The 22,945-nt window shown below is 47.6% G+C and overlaps 1 protein-coding gene across 1 annotated transcript in view; it reads left to right on the top strand.

Annotated features, from left to right (window-relative positions):
* Positions 1–22,371, top strand: part of SHISA6 (shisa family member 6) — a 150,451-nt gene extending 128,080 nt beyond the window's left edge. The window contains exons 4-6 of the mRNA XM_058038937.1: positions 1,041–1,103; positions 12,508–12,660; positions 17,822–22,371. Of these exons, the coding sequence (XP_057894920.1) occupies positions 1,041–1,103; positions 12,508–12,660; positions 17,822–18,372 (767 nt within the window). The 3' untranslated portion in view covers positions 18,373–22,371. The remainder of the gene's footprint in view (positions 1–1,040; positions 1,104–12,507; positions 12,661–17,821) is intronic.
* The last annotated feature ends 574 nt before the right edge of the window (positions 22,372–22,945 follow it).

A 22,945-nucleotide genomic window follows, 5' to 3' on the forward strand; every position in this document is an offset into this window, starting at 1 on the left:
GGGCAGTGGGAGCACAGGGGCAAAGCAGGAAAACAGGGAAACAGCAAAGGAATGGTGTCAGCACCAAGGATAAAGAAGAACGCAGCAACCGTGCTCGTAAAGGGCTGGGCAGGAATAAGGGGGGTTCTTTCCACATCCCTGGAAGAAGGGATTGGTCTGAAAAGCAGAAAGGAAGATTCAGAGACCCAGAACTTCTCGGGGAAGGAGATGTCCATGAAAGGTTTGGGAACAGAAGAGCAGCCCTGGAGTGACCCCTGCAGCGGCAGGGCAGGACATGAAGAGTCCCAGAGATCTCCTCTCCTCCTGCACTGCTGCAGCTCCACCAAGGGTGGGAATGTCTGGACAAGGAGCTCAGCCCTTACTGAAAGCTAAAGGCTGTAGAGGCTTATCAGGAGTCCCTTATCTGGTGATTTCATTGCAGGGGAAGGAGACAGAGCTGTTCTCCCAGCCCAGTCCTAGCAGTGGATGGAACTGGGGTGGGAGCTGCCCTGGATGCTCTGCCATGGATGGCTCCCCTGCCCTCCCTCACAAGATTCCCACTCCCTGGGGAGGGAGCAGAGCTCATGTGCAGCTCTTGAACCCCTCCAGGCCACACCTGTGACTCCTCTCGGTGCCCACACAGGACCTGGTGCTCGTGGTTGTGCTCACAGTGGGACAGGCTGGGTTTGGGTGCTTGGGGCTCACATCCTGAGCACTCCAAAGCTCCCCAGCCCTGATGGAGCTGGAGCAGCCTCCAGGAGCAGCCCAGGCCGTGGTACAGCTGGGTGTGCTCCTGTCTGGACATGATTCCCACCTTTGCACAGAACCCTCATTTGCAGGCTCAGCAGAAGGGGAGCAGATTCCCATTATCGTGTTCTCCTTGCATCTGGAATTTTAAGTGAACTGCATAACAGAATCTTCTGCTTTCTTAAGCATTTCCTTCTCCTTTCTTTAATCATGCTGAGATTTCCTGTGATACTGTGAGCTGTAATTATCATCTGCAGATCAGTGGCAATGCTAAGCTGGTTCTTAAAGGGATTTTTTTTTTCTGTGAATTTCAGATGACCAAGAACAAAATTATAATCACCTGATACTAAACAGTGACAACCAGACACCTACACATGGTAAGAGAAAGCAAAGAGCAAAATTACACACGTTGTAACTTTCCTCTGCCAGCCAGTAACATTTACTGGTACCAAATGTGTTTAATGTTAATGGCAATATTCCTCTGGCAGTGCTGCATGGCTGGTGGCTCCCATTGGCATTAAACACAGGACCATATTTTCAGTAGTGTGCACAGGGAAATATGGCCCAGTCTTTTCTAACTGTGCTGATCAGCCTTGTGTCTAATTCCAAGATTCTCCTTTGTTTCCCACTGGGTTTCCTCCCCCTTTTACCCAGCCTGGAGATGTTTCTTTGCTCCCTCCATGGCCTCTCTCTGCTCAGCCCTGTGCCCCAGCCCTTCTGTCCCCTCCTTTGGGTTTCCCTGAGCAGCAGAGGAGCCTGGGCTGTGTCCCCCTTCCCTTGGAGCCAGCCCAACCCTGGCATCTCCTGGCTCCATCCACTCCCTGGCACCCAAACCCTGTTCCACAGTATCTGTGCCACCAGACCAAGCTCTGACTGATCCCATCCAGCCCCTGGCACCCAAACCCTGTTCCCCAGTGTCTGTCCCACCAGACCAAGCTCTGACTGATCCCTCAGTCCCTCAGATTGGTCCCCTCTTCTCTCCTGCCTCTTCTGCTGCCTTGTCTCAGTCCTGTCCGTGTCCCTCCCTGCCCCCTGTGCCTTTGGAATGGGATCCATTCCTCTTGCTCTAAGCTCCCAGTAAACCTCATCTCTGTCACTCCTGGCAGCTCTGAATCTCTGTATTTGTTACTCTTTCTATCCTGGTGTTTGTTTTGAATTCTGAATCCTCGTCCTGACTGTTCTGGAGCTGATTTATTGCAAGTTGTGCTCACATACAGAAATCTCCCTGCTGCTAAGGAGGGTGGGAGAACAATTGCCCTTGGAAAGATCCCCTAAAACCCTGGGGGTTTCTCCTTCCCAGAGGATGCAGGCATCTCTTCAGCCTAAAAATTGCTTCCATGGTAAGCCTGTGCTATTAGGACTTCATTTTCTGTCTTGCAAACACTCCAGGAGGAAGAGTGTCTGCTTTGAACTCATCAGTGCCACAGCAGTATTTATTGAGCCTGAACTGACAGCCTCCAATGTTCCCGACTGCTTATTCTGTTTACTTTTTTACCTTCCTGAGGGGGAAAAGAAAAGAAGAAAATGGAGAAATAGGGTTGAAATTGTGCTGTCTTCTCTTTGGTCTTGGTACTCATTCTTAAAATCCAGCCCCTGTGGGTTCTGAGCTGCCCTTGACCTGCCCAGGAGCTTTAATGCAGCACCAGGGTCCCACTGCATCCAAGCACTCCAGGGAATGTGACAAAACAATTCCACTTCCCTCTGCTCCTAACAGATGCTTTGCTTTTTTATGTTCTTAAGAAACAAAAAACACTGAAGGGAGATCCACTGATGGTCTTGGATTTCTTGTGCTTCCTGTGCCTTAATAATTTGGTTGTTGTGAGGGACTGGGATGAGCTGACTACAAATGAGGGTGTGATTCAGAGGTACATCTCTCTCTGAGTTATCCAGATGGCCAGGGCTGCTTTTGTTCCTTCCATCCATGTGTGCTGCTGCTGCTGAGCCATTGCCTGGAGAGTCTGAAAATATATTTGGGCTTTTCAAGTAAGACATCAGAAGAGCTCGCAGGATGGCACAGAGGGCTGGAAGGAGTGCTGGGAATTGTGATATCCTGGGGAGGACAATTCCCAGCGGGATCAGAAGTGACCACAGGCAGCTGAGTCACAGAAAGGGCCCAAGGCCAGCTTGGATGGGGCTTGGAAACCCTGGGAGGTGTCCCTGCCCTTGTCCTTCCTTCCTTCCTTCCTTCCTTCCTTCCTTCCTTCCTTCCTTCCTTCCTTCCTTCCTTCCTTCCTTCCTTCCTTCCTTCCTTCCTTCCTTCCTTCCTTCCTTCCGCCACTTCCGCCACTTCCGCCACTTCCGCCACTTCCGCCACTTCCGCCACTTCCGCCACTTCCGCCACTTCCGCCACTTCCGCCACTTCCTTCCGCCACTTCCTTCCTTCCTTCCGCCACTTCCTTCCGCCACTTCCTTCCGCCACTTCCTTCTGCCACTTCCTTCCTTCCTTCCTTCCTTCCTTCCTTCCTTCCTTCCTTCCTTCCTTCCTTCCTTCCTTCCTTCCTTCCTTCCGCCACTTCCTTCCTTCCTTCCGCCACTTCCTTCTGCCACTTCCTTCCACCACTTCCTTCCGCCACTTCCTTCCTTCCGCCACTTCCTTCCTTCCGCCACTTCCTTCCGCCACTTCCTTCTGCCACTTCCTTCCGCCACTTCCTTCCCTCCCTCCCTCCCTCATTTTTACCTTTTCTTTCTTTTCCATCCTTCTCTTCCCCCTTCTGTGTGGCACTGGATCAGCTTTAGGGTCCATCCCATCCTGGGGCTCCTCAGTTCCAGACTCTCCCAGCCCACAGGCTGCAATCCCAGGATTTCAGTTCTGCTGTGCTTGAGGGCTCTGAATTAACCACAGTGACTCTCACCATCCCACACCTGCCAGAAATCCCTGCTGCTGGATTATTCCTGCCCCAAATTCCCCCCACAGGACACCAAATGTCCCATTCCAGAGGCTCCTACAGCCCTTTAGAAACATCAGCTGAAATTCTGCTCTCAGTGACAGCATTTAGACCTCAATTCCACTGGAAACTAAATTTTCATGTGGATTTCCTTAACTCCAGACTTTATTTCTACCTCAGCTGCAGATTTGAGCTGCAAATGAAGAACTGTACAGCAGTTTTAGGAAATGTAGTGATTTGTATGTAAAATGTGAGTGGGAGGGAGCAAGTATTAGGCTCTAAGCACAACCAAGTTTTACATATGAAATGCAGCTAAATCTTTTGATACATTAATTTATCTTGCTTAGATATTCAGCCTTCACACAAAATAAGCACATAAAATGATTTCCCCCATAAAAAACATTAAAATATGAAGGAAAAAAACCAAGCTGGGGGCACAAAAGAGAACTGAGCATCAGCTATAACAGAAATACATTGACTGCCTGGGCTCAGTTTCTGTGCAGATTATTGCTTTATTTTTTACTGCTACTGAAGTTTCATCTCATTATATTTAGTGCATATATAATTATCCTAACCTAAAGTGCACCTAATAAACATTTTTTTAACATCTTTATAAATACCAAGCACATTTCCAAATAATATGGTTAGAAGGAAGTTCATATCACGACTTTTATGTCAGTTAATTGCATTTGACAATCATCTCAAAAAATACTTGGTAAAGCACCATGAGCAGCCAATTACTTCAAGGTTTTAATTTGGCCAAGTGTTTTTTCATGGATGGTGCCTGGGATTGCTCTGAGGGAGGCAAATTTCATTTTATAGCTGTACTTGTGTGGGCTTTTAGCAGTTTCCTCTATATGGACACATGTAGGAGTGTGGTTTGCCCTTCCTTCCTTCCTGGAATCCTTCCTTCCCTTTATTCCCTCTTTTTTCCCTCTTCTCTCGTTTCTTTCTTTTCCATCCTTTTCTTTTCCTCCTTCTTTCTCTTTTCTTCATTTCAGAAATCCAGGGCATCTTCCTTCCCACACACTAATAGGGCTTTGGGGGATATATTGCTGAAAAAATCTTTGCATCAATTTTCTAACATCAGACCAGAAGCTTCAATTTGGGGCAATCCCAGAAGATATGAAAATGATTCCCCATTCTGTCACATCTCCTCCAGCAATTTGCTGAGAGTTTTGTGTCTATTGTGTTTAAGACACTGTTTACAAAATCATAACAATTAAGGACTGTTTAAATTAGCTTTATCCCCAGCAGAAATACATGGGGGGAAAGGAGAAGCTTATCAGATGTGCAGCATAAAACCCAGAGAACAGGCAGACCTGGGTGTCCTGACCCTGGGGAGGGCTGGAATGGCAGTGGGAGATTGATAATTCACCTGGGGGGATTTTGGAAGGAATTTGAGATGGGACCTCTGAGATGGTTTTGATGATGAGGTTTATTATCCTCTACGTAGGCAGGAAGGGTGAGTTTGGCTCACATCTTCACAGCTTGGCTCAGAAGGTCTCAAGACTCTTAGTTACAAGACCTTTTGAAGGATTTATTGACCAATAAAACACTGCTAACAAGGATATTTATGGTTTTGACCCAATCTTTAAATATTTTGTCTTATGGACTCGTGCTGCAGTGTAAGCTTTCTTAGCCAAACTTGTTATGGCACACAAAACCACAGTGCTGCATTCTAAACTCCTTGTTTACCTCTGGAATATACATTTTTTTTTTCTAAATCTAAACTCTGAAAGTCTAAACTTTTCTTTACTCAGCTTAACGTGTCTCTGCTTTAAACTCCAAGTCCACATTCTCCCTTCTGTCACCTGAGTTTGGGAGCCTTTTCCAAGGTCTCAGATCAAATCCTGGCTTTAATTCTGGAATCCCTGGCAGTGCCCAAGGCCAGGCTGGGCAGGGCTTGGGGCAGCCTGGGACACTGGGAGGTGTCCCTGCCATGGCAGGGGTGGAATTGAGGGGACTTTATGATCCTTTCCTTTCCTTTTTGTTTCCAAGCCAAACCAAACCAAACCAAACCAAACCAAACCAAACCAAACCAAACCAAACCAAACCAAACCAAACCACATCAAACCAAACCAAACGACATCAAAGCAAAGCAAAGAAAACCGCACCAAAGCAAACCAAAGCAAACCAAAGCAAACCAAACCAAACTAGACCAGACCAAACCAAACCAAACCAAACCAAACCACCCCAAACCACATCAAACCAAACTAAACCACACAAAACCACACCAAAGCAAAGCAAAGCAAAGCAAACCAAACCAAACTAAACCAAACCAAACCAAACCAAACCAAACCATTCCAGCCATTCCAAAATCCCTCTCCCTGCCCTGCCCTGGCCCTTGCAGAACTGGGTACCAGTTTGCAGTGTCTCAAACCCTGCAGGAAGGGTTCCCAGCTGTGCACAGCCCTGGTGCCAGAGCCAGGAGTTTTATCTGCACCCCTGCAAGGTCAGCACGCTCCAGGGTGAGCAGATCCCTTGCTCTGACTGCTCTGTGCAGTTTTCATCTCTCCCTTTCATTTCAATTCCAGTGTTGCTCCTCTCAGCCCAGCTGTGGCGTGCAATATTCAGTGAAGGTCTGTGTGCTCAGGGGTTTTTCCATGCTGATCCCCCTGGGTGACAGCACTCAGGGGTGTCACTGTCACACCCAGTGTCACTGTGGGCTGCATCCCCTCCCTCTGCACCTTCCTCCTTGTGAAAAACGCCAATCACTTGTTTTTAAAATTTTAAAAGTTTAGTAGTAATAAAATGGTTATAAAAATACAATTAGAGTAACAATAATTTGGACAATTTGAATTAGGACAATATGAGACAATAGAGACAAAGAATTACAGACGTCCGGGTACCTTTTTCTGGGCAGCACAAGCCCGAAAAAGGACACACATTAATAGAGGATTAACCCTTAAAAGCAACAGCCTGTTGCATATTCATGCACCTCATCCATGATGCATAAATTCCATTCAAACACAGAATTCTGTCTGCTCAGTGTCAACTTCTTCCTCTGAATCCTAACAGCGCCTTCAAGGTGGGAAGAAGTTTGTTTCTTCTGATAATGGGGCAATAAATTCTTTTTCTCTGAAAGATTCAGGTGTCCTGTGGCTGCTATCTCAGACCAACTCCTTTCTTTAAAGAAAGGTGTCCTACATAACATAGCTTCTATTTTAACATTATGTTATAACCTAAAACCATATTTAACACACTGCTTAAGAGAATTAATACAGCATTACCTTCTAACACAACACATATAATATTCATTGGAATATTTGCAAAAAACCATAAAATACATGCATTTTTCACCCTCCTCAGGCTGCTGCTCAGTTCTCAGCCAGGCCCAGTGCTGGAGCCATCCTGACAGACACAGGGTTTAACACTGCCTCTGTTTGAAATCCTCCAGCTCTCCTAAATGAGGGCAGCTACTCGCTGGAGAGCTCTGATTTCCACCACAGAGGATCTGACCTGGAAATGTAGAACCCTCCTGGAGATTAGTCATGAGAAATGCAAAGCACTATTAATAACAGCGTTTGTAACACGAGCAAACAGGAGTGTGAAAACACAAGCACTGAGGACGCATCTCATACATTCTGACTCTGCACACATCAGTTTATTCGCCTGCCCTGACACTCCAGCATGGCCTGGCAGCCCTGAGCCCTGGCACAGAAGGCTCCAGAACGTCAGCAGTGCCACCAGATTTGGGGCTCTTTGAGAGAACTTGCGTCAGAGTCGGAGCCTGTGCGTCTGAGCCTTCAAAGGGCTGAGCAGGAGCAGGGCTGGGGCAGCAGGGAGGGCTCTGACACAGGGCTGGGGCTCTGCTGAGCTGCAGCTGAGCAGCAGAAGGCTGGCTTGGAGCAGCCTCTCCTAGGTGACATTGTTTGCTTTCCCTGGGTGAATGTTTTAAAAGGCATCTGTTGGAATGTCTTGCAGAATTCGCACAACATATGTGCAGACTCAAATGCAAATCTGCAGCACATCCCTTTTGCCACTTGAGCTTTGTTCAAAACTTTGCCATCAACTCACATTTTTTTTTTTTTTTTAATTTTGGTATCATCTGCTCCCGTCCTTGAACATGAAAGGTTTTGTGCCTCATGTAAACACACTTTGAAAGTGTGTTCCAACAAGAGGGGCAGAGCAAGATGTGACAAGAAGACTTCAGGTCTAATCTGGAAATCCTGGAGCTTCTCTGAGCCCTGAGATTGCAGAGAGGTTGCAAAGCACTGGCAGAGAAATGAGCTATGCCTCAGCCCAGAGGGGCTGTGCTTCCCTGGTAGGTGACAGAGCACAGGAGTGAGCAGAGCAGTGAATTTGTGTGAAGCCACCTCCAGTGCCACCCCCAGGCCCAGCAGGGCTGCAGGTGACACCCAGGTGCTGCCACCAAAGCCATTGTCCTGTTTGGACCACATTGGGGTGGCTGCCTAGAACAGAGGCTGGGCAAGATCAAGAGGATAAAGTGGGTGCTTATTAAAGGTCTTTCACAGATACACATCTTGGGCAGCCAAAGCCTCACAGAGGCTGCACCCAAGATGGATAATGGTTACCAGTTTTTTATACAGATATAAGTTTGGTCTATTTGCATAGCAGGGGTTAATTGTCCAATTACTGCTTCAGGCAATGAAGTCATATTTGTCAGTTTTCTCCCTACAATTTTATACTTTTTATACTCCCCACATATTATACATTTATTATACATTTATACTTTTCAGGGCTGTGGTGTGTCCTTGGATCTCAGGCCCAGAGGGATTGTTCTATCTGACCAAGATGTGAAGGCGGTTAACTACACTTTATATGGAGTTCACAGCTATACACTAATGCACTAGAGGATTTGAAAAATATAAAAGCTGAAATCCTAAAGCATCATCAGGTGTGGTAGGAGCACAGGCAGCCCGTTCCCCTGCCCAGTGCAAGGTGTGATCAGGGGAAATGCACCTACCTGGACTGGTGGGGCTGCAGGAGGAGAATTCAGAGCTCCCCAGAGCTCCCTGCTCCCTTCCTGAGCTCCTTGTGCCAGTGTGGAGCAGCCTGGGGAGCTCTGGGCTGGGCTGTGCAACCAGGGCTGCCTGCAGGGTGGGGAAATGCTGAAATTCCTGCAGAATTGTACATCAGAATTGTACAGCCTTGTGGAGAATTGTACATCAGAATTGTACAGCCTTGCACAGAATTGTACAGCAGAATTGTACAGCCCTGCACTGGCTGTACCAAGCTGGGGCTGTCCCCAGGCTGGGGGAGGTTCCTGTGCTCTGTTTGTTGCTCCTGAAATCACTATATAAAAAAGATCACAAACACATTTTAAAAAAGACACTTTCTGATTCCACTATTATGTCCATTAGGCGCAAAGAAATCCTCAGTGCAGAGAGGTTTTGGGAGCTTGAATACAAAAACAAAATGGTAATTCTTGCAGAATGTAAGGGCAGAAGGAGACATAGGAAGAATCACTGTGTTGTTCAGATTGACCTTTTTATGTACAGGAAGAATGAAGGGTGAGCTTCACCTCCTGCCTGCTCCTCTGCCAGCTCCTGGGCCAGGAGGGATGGTGTGCCAGAAAATGGGCACCAAAGGCCACAGAGATGCTGAGGAAAAGGGCACCAATCCTGACTTTAAAGGTAACCCCAGTAGCCACGCACAGAGCTCATTTTCCAGTGTAATCTCCAGCTGGGATGATGGGGATGCTGGGGAGCACAGTGCACAGCCTCAGCTGCCCTGCAGGAAATGGCAGAGCTTTGATTTGCATCCTGATTATTGATTCTGACCTGCAGCTTCCATAGGAGCCCACAAGCACCACAAACAAAGAGGAGAGAGACCAGAGACAAATATATTATTGCAGGAGTGAAAACCTGCTGAGAAACTGGTGCTGAACTGGCCTCAGAATATAAATTGCACGAGATATTTCTCCTTACTGGAGCACCTCAGTTCTCTGATCTCCCCCTCAAGCTACATTATGCAAAAGACATCTGAAATTAGCTTTGGTCATTTCAGTTTATCCCTTGTTTGGCTGAGTGATGGGCACTGGATTTCAAGGTGACTTCTCATTTGCCAGAATCATTCCAGGCTGTTCCTGAGTGCCTGGATGCGAAAGGCAGCGAGAAGATGAAGTGATCCTGCAGCAGCCCATCAGATAAATGTGTGGCACTTAATTTCACACACCTCATGCAAGCAGTCAATTAATGCTGAGCTCTGGCACCCAGCACAGCTCCGTGCCTGTGCCTGGGCTCACTGCAGCATGCCCAAACCCCCATGGAAATGGAGATTAGCTCCACGTTCTGCCTGAGCAATTTGCAAAGAGATCTCAGCCCGGGGTCCTTGCCACACGAGCAGGAGGAGGAGTGGGGACATGGTTTCAGTGCTGATCCAGCCTCTGTTTGCTGGATAACATCAAATCAATTGTTTCCAGCCCCGTGATGAATGCCACACGCTCCCTGATCCTGCAGGCAGGCTGTTAGACATGGATGGATGTCACATTCATATTTTCTATAAAAATCCCTTCACCCAGGATTTTTCTCCTGGGAAGCTGAGAAGCCTCAGAGAAAAATATAAAAATTGAATATTGAAAACAATAATTATCTCATTTGCTTCTCCTGTGTTATGCTCATGTGGAATGTGTTTGGAGATTTTTTGCTAACAGGGAATTGTTTGATTGGTTTCATGTGGATATTTTTGACTTATTGGCCAATCAGGGCCCAGCTGTGTTGGAGAGAATCATGAGTTTTCATTATTATCTTTTTATCCTGATTTATCGTGATTCTGGAGAGAATCACAAGTTTTCATTATTATCTTTTTATCCTTCTGCAAGTATCCTTTCTGTATTCTTTAGTATAGTTTAGTACAGCATTCTTTAATATAATATAGAATAATAAAATAATGAATTAACCTTCTGAGAACATGGAGTCAGATGCAACATTCCTTCCTTCATCAGGGCACCCCACAAATAAAATAGATGGAAATCATCAGCAAGGAAATGCTGGTCTCTAAGAGGAGCCACTCCAGATCCCTCAGGCCTGTGCCACACCAGAACCCCCTTACAGGAGAGCAGAGAGGAGCAGGAGAAAGGGAAGAGGAGATTTATGAGATTTATGGTTATTGCATTGGGAGGAGGAATTTTTCACCACTGAATTACTTTCTTTCTTACAGAATTACTGTGAGAGTGATTCTGTGATTGCAGGACTGCCTCAGCCTGTCTGTGGCACTGTGCAGTGCTGAGGGTGGCTGACAGGAGGTTTGGAACCTCCAGGGGAAGCCCCAGTGGGAGAAAAGTTGTGGCAGCAGCTCTGGATGCCCAAGCAGACACTCAGATGAACTGCTGGGTTCGTTTCCAGGCTGCAGGGGCACCGAGGACACGCTGGAATGAAAAATTCAGGGAGGAGGAAAAGGTTCTGCTGTCCAACAAGCAGGGCTGCACACGGCAGAGAGGCAGCAGGGCAGGACTGGCCTCGCTCTCACAGATGTTTCTTGCAGGAAACAGATTCACTTGTGTATGAGTCAGGTCTAGAAAAATGTCTGTGAAATGTCTGCACTCTGCCTGGGTGGATTTTATTTTGAGTTTTTTCCTGGAAATGGGAGAAGTTAGCAAGTGTTTGGGCACTGCACAAAGCCAGCAGTTTTCCAGGTGAAATTCCCCTGCTGCTCTGTTACCTTTGGGCAGAATCTGAGCTTTTATCCCAACCAGCCCCTGGTGCAGAGGAGGCAAGAGGGCTTGGGGCAGGTGAGTGCACGCTGATCATGCATTGCTCTTCATGGGGACACTTTAGGGATGTACAGCAGGAATGTGTGAACCCAAGCTTGGGGATTCTGCTGCTCCTGCAGAGAATTTACCCTTCTGATTTCATTTTCAGACCATACCTGAAGTGAACACCTTTTGCCTCAGCTGCTGATCCCATCACTGCTATGGGGTCTGACAGAGCCCACTGCTCTGTCCTGGCTTCCAAAACTTGAAGTTCCTGCTTTGTTAAATCCTCTCCTCTCTGCCCATTTTAATATCTGAACACCTGGGGGTTATCACTGCAGGTGAACACGTCCCTGTGCCTTGGCTGGGCTGATGAAAAACCTTTTCCCAGCTTGTAGTGAAGGAACAAGGTTTCAAACCCCTGCAGATAATCTGGACTTCAATTTCAGCAACGGGGTTCAGTGCCCTCAGCATGAGAAAGGTGACAGAGGGCACTGGGACCCTGTCTGGGGACCTTCAGAGACCAACAAAATGAACATGAGTAGAGGGGCATCCTCCACCCCTCAGGAATAGGGATTTCCTGCCTCAAGAACATCCCCAACACCTTGTTCTGCCCTCTGAGTGCCCCCAGAGGTGCCCAGCTCCCAGCCCTGAGTGCAGGGAGGTGTGAGGCTTTGCAGAGCCCCAGAGCCTCCAGGTTCCGAGCATCCATGACCACTCTGGCACACAGAGAGGGCAGCTGGACCATCCTCAGCCCCAGTTAAGGGAACCCCAGACTGGTTCTGTGTCCCTGGGGATGGGGAGGGCACACTGGGGGGTGAAGGTGAATGATGCTGGTTAAAGAGTTAAAGAACTGGTTCATGATGCCCCAGTTAAGGAACCCCCAGACTGGTTTTGTGTCTCTGAGGATGGGGAGGGCACACAGGGGGATGAAGGTGAGTGATGCTGCCTGGCACAGCCTTGCATGCCCAGGGTGGGTGCCAGCCCAGCCCATCCCTCTGGGCAGCCCCAGGGGATGTGAGGCAGCATTTTGCTGTCCCCATCACTGCTGTGTGTGACAGGAAGCAGCAGCACAGGATCCATTTCTCCCGGATCTGCAGGTGCCAGTGTGAATCATGCCCTGTGGCTGAGGCTCAGCTCCAGCTCAGCTCCCTGCTGGAGCCTGTGGGCACGGCCAGCCTCTCTCCATCCCCTCGGGGCACACTCCAGACCTGCCTTTCTCTGTTTTTTTTTTTGCAGACAAGCCACGAATGAACAACATCCTGACTTCAGCCACCGAGCCCTACGACCTGTCCTTCTCCCGCTCCTTCCAGAACCTCTCCCACCTCCCGCCCTCCTACGAGTCTGCTGTCAAGACCAACCCCAGTAAATACTCATCTCTCAAGAGACTCAGTAAGTGTCAGCTCCTTTGCTTCCCCCTGGTTCTGTTTGTAAGGAATAACCCCTTCCCTCAGCTGGGCACTCCTGGGTTGGCATCTCCAGTGGGGATTCCTTTGGCTGGCGCTCCCCAGCAGGTATGGGTGTGGAGGTAATTTCATTTCTGGGAGGGTACCTGTGGTTTTTGCTGTGTGCCAGCCCAGCCTCCTGCCCTGCACCTGGCAGATCCAACCCCACTGCCCCACTCTGTTCCTGAGCATCCAGGGAGTTTCAGCCCTGGCAGTGCCCAGCCCTCCCTGCTCCTACTGGCACCAAGCACACTGAGCACCTCCAGAATCTCTGAATCACTTTCGTGCAGCTGCTCCACTCCAGAGCCAAGGGAGAAGAGGCTCCAACTCCCCAGCCTCCCCTTGCAAAGTGCCAACAAGATAATGTTCTTCTTCTGCATGAAGGGAACACAAAAAAGTGTGATATCTAAAAGCTGGAGTTTGAAAATTACTTATTTGGCATTCATTATTTAAATTTAAAATAGTTTCTTCCCAATGGATTTCCTGTCACAGTTAGGAAAAAATAAAATATAAAAGTAAGAGACCATTAACAAATACTTCTATTTGAGCAAGAAACAAAGCATTAGATATTTTTTTAATTTATATCTCAAATTTATATATATATAAAAATTTGAAATATAGATTTATATATATTTAATATAGATTGAAATATATATATTTATATATAAAAACATATATTTATATATAAATATATATTTATAAATATTCTATATATAAATTTGAAATATAAATATAAATATAAATATAAATATAAATATAAATATAAATATAAATATAAATATAAATATAAATATAAAATAAATATAAATATAAATATAAATATAAATATAAATATTTCACTTTTTATATATAAATATATATAAACCTATATATATTTGAGATATATATAAATCTATATTTCAAATTTATATATATAAATTTGAAATATAGATTTATATATATTTAATATAGATTTAAATATAGATATATATTTCTCTATATAATTATATATAATTATATATATATAAATTTGAAATATACATTTTAAAAAATATATCCATATATAGATTTATTTTAAACATATTTTTCAAATATTTCAAACACTTGTTTGTCTGGCTTGCCAGGCAGGGAAAAATTACGTATTTTCCTCCAATTAGCAGAGACAGATGGTGAAAGACCAGGATTTTTTATCTCCCTTGCCCTTCCTTCAGGGCAAAGAGAACAGAACCCCATTTGGGAGGTCCTTGGGGGTTTTGGGGATCTCTGAGGGTCTGGCACCCCCCTGTGCCCTGGTCAAGAGCAGCCAGGGGAGGGTGTGAGGATGGGGCTGAGCAAGAGCAGCCAGATTAATTCCATCCTGCCCAGGGCTCCAGGGAATTGTTCTTCCTAGCAAAGTGAGAAAGGTCAGGGAGTGGGGCAGCTCCTGTTTTCAGGCACATTAAACCACTTGGTGCTGGCTGGAGAATCATCACGAGTGGCTGGGCAGCTTGGAAATGTTAAAGCAAATTAAAACAAGGAGAGACAAGCCCAGAGAGGAAACCTGCTGGAGCTGCAGAGGAAGAAAGCTGGGGAAAATTACCTTTAAAAAAGGAGAGGGATTATTGTGATGGCCTCACATGCACACACACGTGCATCTCTTCTCACCATGATATATAAGAAGGAAGAAAAACTGAATTTGGCTGTTCTGCTCCACATTCTCTTCCCGGAGCACCACAAATGAATTTCTGTAAACCTCATTTCTGTAATTCCAGTGCCAGAGGAGCTCTGCTCTCCCTGTCTGCAGCGGCATCTGGGATTGAGGTGGAATGTGTAAGAGCATTTATTTGGGGATCTCCCTCCAAATGAGAAAAAACCCACAAAAAAATCTGCCAAAAAACTGTTTGAGGGCAAAACAGCTTAGCCTGAGGCCAAGGCAGTTGAAGCACTCAAACATTCCTGAAGTGTCGTGAGACCAAGACCAGCCCTGAGTAATGTTCTAGAAACTGCCAAAGCAGGAAAGAAAGGGCAGAAAAATCCCAACCAAAACCAATTAAAAAAGCCCAGGAAGTTTGCAGAAAGCAAACTTCCAGTAATTCCAGACCCACATGTTTGAAAAACACATGGAAAGACCCAGAAGTACGATTGAAAAAAAGAAAAAAATCCTGACAAGCAATTCACCAGTGATTCCTTTTTCTCTGCTCACAATTTCTGCTTTTTTGGAATCCTCTTAAGACATTCTTTTTTGATTTGTTTTTATTATATTTTTTAATAAAATTTTAAAGCATATCCTTGATGGAGAAGCACACTGGACTGGAGTTTTATTTTGGATAAAATTGTGAAAGTCCCTTCTCCTATGAGCATCAATGACAGGGCAAGGGCAGGGTGATCAGTGCCAGCTGTGCCAGGGTGTGATGTGTCCCTGCTGGTGGCATGAGGGTGGCATCAATCAGCCTGGAATGGGTTTCAGCTGGATCATCTTTAGGATTCCTTCCAACCCAAACCATGTTATGGTTCCAAGATTTCGTTTCCCAGAGAAACTTTGGTTTTTGCCAGCTGTGCACCCAGCCCTCCACATTTCCCAGCTCCTGGAGCTCTGCTCTGCTCTCCCAGAGTTTGTTTCTTGCTGTCCCTGGGTGCAGAATTCTGAGGTTCCAGTACTCTCCCTTGGCACGAGGCACGTGTGTGGTGCTGCACATAACGTGGGAAATGAATTTGTAGAAATTCATTTGTAGAAATGGAGCTAGAAGCAAGTTTCAAAGGGTGGCCTTGCAAATAAGACTGGGTACTTCAAAGAAATAGAACTGTGAAAGATGCGTTGAAGTAGGACCCACGAGGGGCAATTTTAGGGGACTGGATTTAAGGCATTTACTTTAAAATTACAGTATAGTATGGTGGGCCAAGAAAGGCTTATCATATATTGTGATTAAGAAATATTTAACTTCTAATTGTGATAGGGTGAATTATAAAATCTGCATTGTCTCACCCTTCACATGAGACTAAAAATAAAATAAAAGCTTTTAAAATTCCTCTCAGTTACCCCATCTCTAAGTCAAAAAAGAAGCTAATCCAACAGCATTGCTGCCAGGCTCTGTTCCCCATCCCTGGCTCAGGCTGACGCCCCTCTCAGAGCCAGCAGCCTGGAAAATGTCTGTCTGCTGCTGCCTGGAGCAGCTTGCTGGGTGTGACACATGGCTGTTCCTCCTCCTCTGACTCCTCTGAGATGGAGATGAGCAGCTTTTCTACACCTGGAAATGTTCCTCCTCCTCCTCAGCATCACTGGAGGCCTGAGGGAGCTGGGAAACATCTTTGAAATTAAATAATCTCCCTGAAAGTTCAGCCATGGCAGCTGCACCCAGGGTCACTGGGTGGGAGAGGGAAGGAAAAGGGATTTTTTTATTCTCCTAATGGACAAAACATTTTAAAGTGTAGCCCGTGCTGCATTTTCAGTCCAAGGAACACCTTCAAAGCCCTTCCAGCTGATTGTGCCACCTCTCCAGCAGCCTCAGAGCTGTAAACCTCACATAAGCTGGTTTAGCTCCTGCTGGCAATTACCAGAGCCAGGTGTGAGCATCCAAGCACATCTCCATTTGGGATGTTCTGTGCTTTAATTACATCTATTTAGAGTCACATGGGCAAATCCTGTGGAACTCCTCTCATCCAGAGCAGAGGCCAAGTGCCAGGGTGCTAATTGCCTCGTTCCCACTCTGCAGCCGCCTCAGCATTGCCTCTGCACACCCAGCCTGGCATTTCCAACCAGCCCCAAAAACACAGAATAAAAGTGCCTCCAGCTCCTGGGGCCATATGGAATTCCCCCACCTCCTCAGGCTTCCTAGAAGGTGATTTTAAAAACAGGAGAGCTCGAGGCCAGGAGAGCTGCTGCCTGACATTTGCAGTGAGACCTCCTTCTGAGGGCTGTTGGGTGGTGAAAAATAAAGATCCATGGCTGCAGTGTGAGCTCTGGAGAGCCGATCCCACGGGCAGGAAGGCAGCACAGGGGGGCCAGGGGTGACCTCACGCCTCGGGGCTGTGTGGGCTGGGAGGAAGGGCTTGGCAGCAGCACTGGTGGCACAGATGTTCTCAGCTCCTACTCCTGGGTGTGAGGGGAGGCAACCAAGCCCACCTCCTCACGGATCTGGGCTCTGCACAGGGGCCTGGCAGCAGGGAAGGGAAGGGAAGGTGTGGGACAGGGGATGAGGAAATAAGTGAGGGATGTGGGCCAGCACAGGGTGGTGCAGGGTTTGGCTGGACTGGTGTTTTGTGAGCAGAGCTCTGGAGTGGTGCAGGCTTTGCCTGAGCTGGTGTTTTGTGAACAGAGCTCTGGGATGTTGTCAGCACCCTCTACATGAGCTCTGCCTCATGGGACCAGCAGCCAATTGACTCCCAGGCAATGTGGTAAATAAAACCCACAGATTGATGGCTGTAGGATCCCAGTGATCTATCACGATACAGCTGCAGTAGCCAACATCCTCTCTGAGCCCACAGCATTCCTCTCAAAGCCAAAAAAAGGAAAGTGGGAGTGTGGGGGGTGTGTGCTGCATTTCAGAGCAGCAGAGAGATTGTTTAAGATACAGCAGCAGCAAACTGAGCAAGAAATGTTCCATGGGATAAATTCTCTCATATCAACCAAGGTCGATTATAAAAATGGGAAACGAAAACTTAGGCAGGTGATTCAGTGTCTCAGAGACCAGCAAACCTGGTTTGTGACCACATTTACAAATATTTAAATGAGGTAATTAAAATGTGATGAAGTCACTCATGGGCTCCAGGGAATAGCCATGTCTAAGGCCAGAGGTGACATGGGCATGTCCTCAAATGGGGATCTCTGTTTTGATGTCTGCTTGTGTCACCTGCCCTGCTCTTTCCCAGGGTGACATTTGAAGAATGTGACAATTTGAGAAGGTGACATTTGGGAATTTATCCATAACTCATGTGAATTGTGTGGTACCGTGGCCTGGCTTCCACATGGAGGAGTGTGGGGTGCACTGCCCAGGGAATTGCACTGTCCCCACGCATTTCACACTCCTCTGTGTGCCACAAGCCCTCAGAGACACCTGTGGCATGTTCATCTGTCCCTCAGGCGTCACCAGGAGCAGCTGCAGGGCCTGGGCCAGCACACTGCCATTTCTAACCTCTCATTTCCCTCCCCACAGCTGACAAAGAGGCTGACGAGTACTACATGAGGAGGAGACACCTGCCTGACCTGGCGGCCCGGGGCACGCTGCCCATCAACGTCATCAAAATGTCCCAGCAGGGCAACCAGCGGGACAGGCCACGCCGCCCCATCAGGGCCATGTCCCAGGACAGGGTGCTGTCTCCGGAGAGGATCATGCCCGAGGAGTTCAGCATGTCCTACGAGCGGATCCTGTCGGACGAGCAGCTGCTGTCGGCGGAGCGCCTGCACTCGCAGGACCCGCTGCTGTCCCCGGAGCGCTCGGCCTACCCCGAGCAGTCCATGTCCAGGGCGCTGTCACACACGGATGTCTTTGTGTCAACACCGGTCTTGGATCGCTACAGGATGTCAAAAATGCACTCCCATCCCAGTGCCTCAAATAACTTGTACAACACCTTGGGTATGAACCCGACCTCGGCCAAGCGCCAAGCATTCGCCTCGCGCCGGCACAACACGGTGGAGCAGCTGCATTACATCCCCGGGCACCACCACCACTACCGCACCGCCAGCAAAACTGAGGTGACTGTTTGACACGACCCAGTGCATTGTAGATACTCCTTAAGGACTGGGGTGGCCACAGCACCCTGTTCTGCAGTGGCCTTATAGGCCAAGATAACCTCTACTAACTCAGTGTCTGCAAAGACTTCTCTGGCAGTCCCACCCACGTTGTTTTTAAAGCCACCCCTCCATCAGTGACACAGGAAGAACTGAAGCGGCAGTCAGACACTAGTGAGGGATGACAGAGGGAATTTCCTGGCGTGCATCAGTTTCTGTCAAAGAAAGCCATAGTAATCGATGGCTCCTTCCAAGGGCTCACCTGCATTACCCCATAGTTTCCATGAATTCAGGACTTTTCAGTTGCTCCAAGGAGAAGCAGCCTGCGACAGGGAGGAGGAAATGCAGACCCCCCCCAATCCTGGCAGGAAGGGGCCTCGTTCTTGGCCCTCATGTTTGGCCTTTCTGTAGCAAGTAGGGAAGTCTTGGCTGCTGGGGCCAGCTCCAGGCTGCTCCACACCCGTCAGCAACCACACATCTGTTCTCTGTCACCCTTGGAGCAAATTCAAGGGCAGACTTTCCTTCGGGACTGGCAGATCTAGGGACAAGAATAGCCTGGCTGAGAAATAAAGTTTTAGTTTATACTAAATATACTCATAAGATAAAAAAAAACATACTAGTGCCTACAAATCGCCTGCTCTCTCAGTGTAGGAAGTAGTGGGGTTGACGTGTTCAATAAGCACAAATATGCTGAAACGCTTGTTAGACCCTTTTCTCCACTCATTCTAGTATCTTGGTGTCTCCAACATGTAAATAGGAAGGAGGAAGAGGGTTTCTCTTCCTCCAGCTTCTCGCCACTGCTGAACCTGAAGCAGCAGAACCCGTTCAGCTCCACACTGCTGACCTGTGCTGGGGCAGGTCCCGACCCCACCGAGGCTGCTGCGCCTCTCACCGAGCCTGGATTCTCCCCACAAGTTTCTTTTCCCTATAGCATTTTCCATGGCCCAGTTCCCCTGTTTCTGAGCATTTTCTCCTCCCATTCACAGCCTAGAATCCATATGTAGCGAATCTTTTTGCAGCCCTTAGCAGAGGCACAAGGCTGAGGGTGTCTGTTTACCGAAAAGCAGGTCGGTAACTTTCCGTGGTTCTCTCTCCCTGCAATGGCCTCCCAAGAAAACCTTCCAAATTCCAATTCCACTGAGTCCCAATCCTAACCATGAAGACAGTTACATTTCATGCATATAAATTATATATCCAGCATAATTATAATTAATGGGCATGTTGTATATCTGATATAATGCTAATTAGATACTGTATATTTGTAAAATCTTTAAAACATAGACTCGTGGGTCCAGAATTTGAGAGGGTTTTACCTTTGGCTTTCCAGACAGATTGGGCTTTGCTTTGTTTTCTTGTTAGATTTGGGTTTGATTTTTCTTTTAATTTTCTTTTCCCCCCTTTGATTTGTGTTCCTACCAAACTCTGTAAAACCGACTCCCACCAGAACACACTTCTGCAGCCAGGAAAGGGTCTCAGAGGGTTTGAAGGCCAGCCAGAGCTGGTGCTGGAGCTGTGGGTGCTGTACACTGTCCCCAGCGTGCCCTCGAGGCCCCAGCACATGCACACACCCCATGGGTCAGGGCAGGCACGCTCCTTCCTCGGGGTGAGGTGATGTCTGACTTCAGGCTGTGAGCACATCCCTCGCACTTCTCTTCGTGTCCCATGTCCCCACACTGACTCTTTTCCTAAACAACTCTTCATTAGGCATCCTAAACCTTGCTCTGCCCTCCTCCGTCCCCTCAAATACCTCCCACCTCCTGGCCTTAATGACACTCCCAGCCCAACTGTGCCAAGTCCTGTAGCAAACAATGATTTAGGGCGTGAGTCTCCTGTGGAGGCTCTGGTGCAGCACCAGCATTGTCTGGTGCAGGGCAGGCAGGAGGAGCATGTCCTTACCCCAGTGGGACACACAGGTGGGCCTCAGTGGGGTGTCCAGGTGGCCTTTCTCCTTCCCAGGCTGTCCTGGAGCTGGTCCTATTTCCAGAGCTTTATCCTGCCCCATCTGATGGAGACTGTGCTGAGAAGGACTCCATCAGTCAGAGGTTACTGGGGCTTTGTTTGACGGAAACTGAGCTGGGAGGGAATAAATAAAATAAATAAATAAATAAATAAATAAATAAATAAATAAATAAATAACAGTCTCCAGGGTCAGATCCTGCAGCCTTGGGCAAAATCACTCTGGGCAACAACCAGAACTGTCTGTGGATCAGGGTGGCAGTCCATGGCACGGGAGGGATGGGAGAGAAGAGGCTCACAGCTCGCCTCCTGCCCCCGTCCTTTGATGGACACTACTCTCCCCTGACTACCTCCAAGCTCCTCGGCTCAGCCCCTGGATTTCTCCTCCCAGAAGACAATCCCTGTGAAAACATTGCCCTGCCGACCTTCCCAACGGCCAGAGGGTGGGACTCGTGTGAAGAGAAGAGAAGAGAAGCTCTCACGGCTGATGGGGAGGCAGCCCCTGCTGAGGTTCTGGGGCTCTTCCACCCTCCCTTGGCCCGGGCAAAGCCAGGGGGATCTGAACACTGTGGGAGAGCAGAGTGCACTGTAGAGTCTCCAGGAGCTGTGGTGGCAGAGCTGGAGCAGAGGTGACATGGGAGACTGTGGGTAGGTGAACACTCCTCTCTTTCCATGTCCATAGCTCTCTGTCTCAAGCTCTAGTCCTCATCTAAATGTTCCATTTGTGAGCTAAGAAGCTGCTGGACCAGATGCAAATTTGGAAATTTTTCATTCAAGCAGCCTGTGCTGATGCTGAGCTGGGCCATTTGACGTCTGTGTCTTCTCCTGTTGTGGCTAACAAATATCACAGGCCCTCTGCTTTTTTGTGTCTTACCTGGGCAAGAATCCTCCAGAGAAATTTCAGCCTCATTTCCTTGTCTTTTTTCCACCCACTCAACTGCTTCAAGCAGATGTGTCCCACAAGGAGCCTTTTTAGGCCAAATCTCTTCAGGGACTCTGCCACCACCACAGAAAATTTTCAGCAAATTTCCTTGGGAAGGAACTGTGCCCTGAATACCACCATGTGTTCCCACAGCTCACTCTGTGTGCTGGAATGGGTCCGTGGATGGCATTTCGGCACACACAAAGGTGTCCTTAGGTCATTTTTCTCCCTTATTCCTCCCTCTGAGAATTTGTCACTGAAAGAACACTTGGTCTGGGACCGAGTGTCATCACTCACAGCCTGGTCCCCAGCACTTCATTCCCATGTGATGATAATGGGAATTTCCAGTCCTGTGGAGGGCTCAGACCACAAGGTCTGTGAAGCGCTCTGAGACCCTCTCACAACAGAAACTGTAGAGCAGCAAAGTGTTTTTGTTAATCTTGTTTGTCATTGTCCTGACACGTGGTGTGTGATGTGCCACATCCTCTCTGCCCAGGAGGAGCGTGCTGGGCTGGGATTGCCCAGGTTCCCACTGCTCTCCTCTGGGCAGGGTCCTGGCAGGCTGCAGCTCCAGGGGATGCTGTTCCCTGCCCTGGGACCCTCCTGCTTCCTTCTCCTCGTGTCTGAGTCACCACAACACCCTGCACTCAGGAGAAAAGCGGGAAGCAGCCACATTCCTCTGTACAGTGAAATATAACCTGCCTTGATTAATCTCATATACTCTGAAGAATTGATCTGTATTTTCTCCACCCACAGGTGCAAGCAAACACCTGGGGAGTGTCCAGTTCCCAGAGTGCATGTGCAGGGACTGGGGAAGGGGGATGTAGAAAATTTATAGTATTTCCTACAAGCTGATAATTATTTGCATTCCCTGAGCAGCAACACATCCTGGATGGCTGCACTGGGTTTTATACAATTCTCTGTGTATGTGTATATAAATACAAATATATATATATACATACATACTGTAAAATGCAATCAACACGTTCTGACTGACCCTGTACCAACTGAAGCTTCCAAACTGTGTTGAATCATTCTTTGAAATGTGGAAAACTATTTTTAATGAACCACACACAGCACCACACGGAACAGAAACTTTGTCATAAAAAGCCTTCTAATGCCACTGAATCGTGTTTTAAGAAAAAAAAAAAAAAGAAATATTTTTCAACGTTTTAATGTTCCTTTTATAAATGATGATCTGTTACTTGGGGATGGGGGTGGGTGGGAAGAAACAAGAGACAGTTGTCCGGGAGTAAGCCCTCCTTCCCTGGCCTGGATTTAATTTCTGTCTGCTGAGCCTGGCTGGCTGCAAAGCTGCTCCCAGGAATCTGAGCTTCCCACATGCACATTTCTGTTCTGTCAGAAGCATTCCCACCAGGAATCTGCAGGAGCTTGGCATCAGGTTTATGTAGCTCTGGTAGCTGGGAAGACATCCTCATCTTCTTCCACCACCACAAACAAAATCTCCATGGAACAGGATAACTTTAATTGTGTTTGAGATGTGTGTTCTATTTGTGATCAATTTGCCATGTTCAGCTCACAGAGAAATAGCTTGTCTTAGTTTAGTTTCAGATTTACTGCTTAACCTGGAAGGAGGGGCTCTGCTGAAACACCTTTGGCACAAACACATTTGGTGTTCAGGTGTGTCTCAGCTGAGTGAAAGATGGGAAA

This window comes from Melospiza georgiana, chromosome 21 (genome assembly GCF_028018845.1).
Source record: "Melospiza georgiana isolate bMelGeo1 chromosome 21, bMelGeo1.pri, whole genome shotgun sequence".
In the NCBI taxonomy this organism is placed as follows: Eukaryota; Metazoa; Chordata; class Aves; order Passeriformes; family Passerellidae; genus Melospiza; species Melospiza georgiana.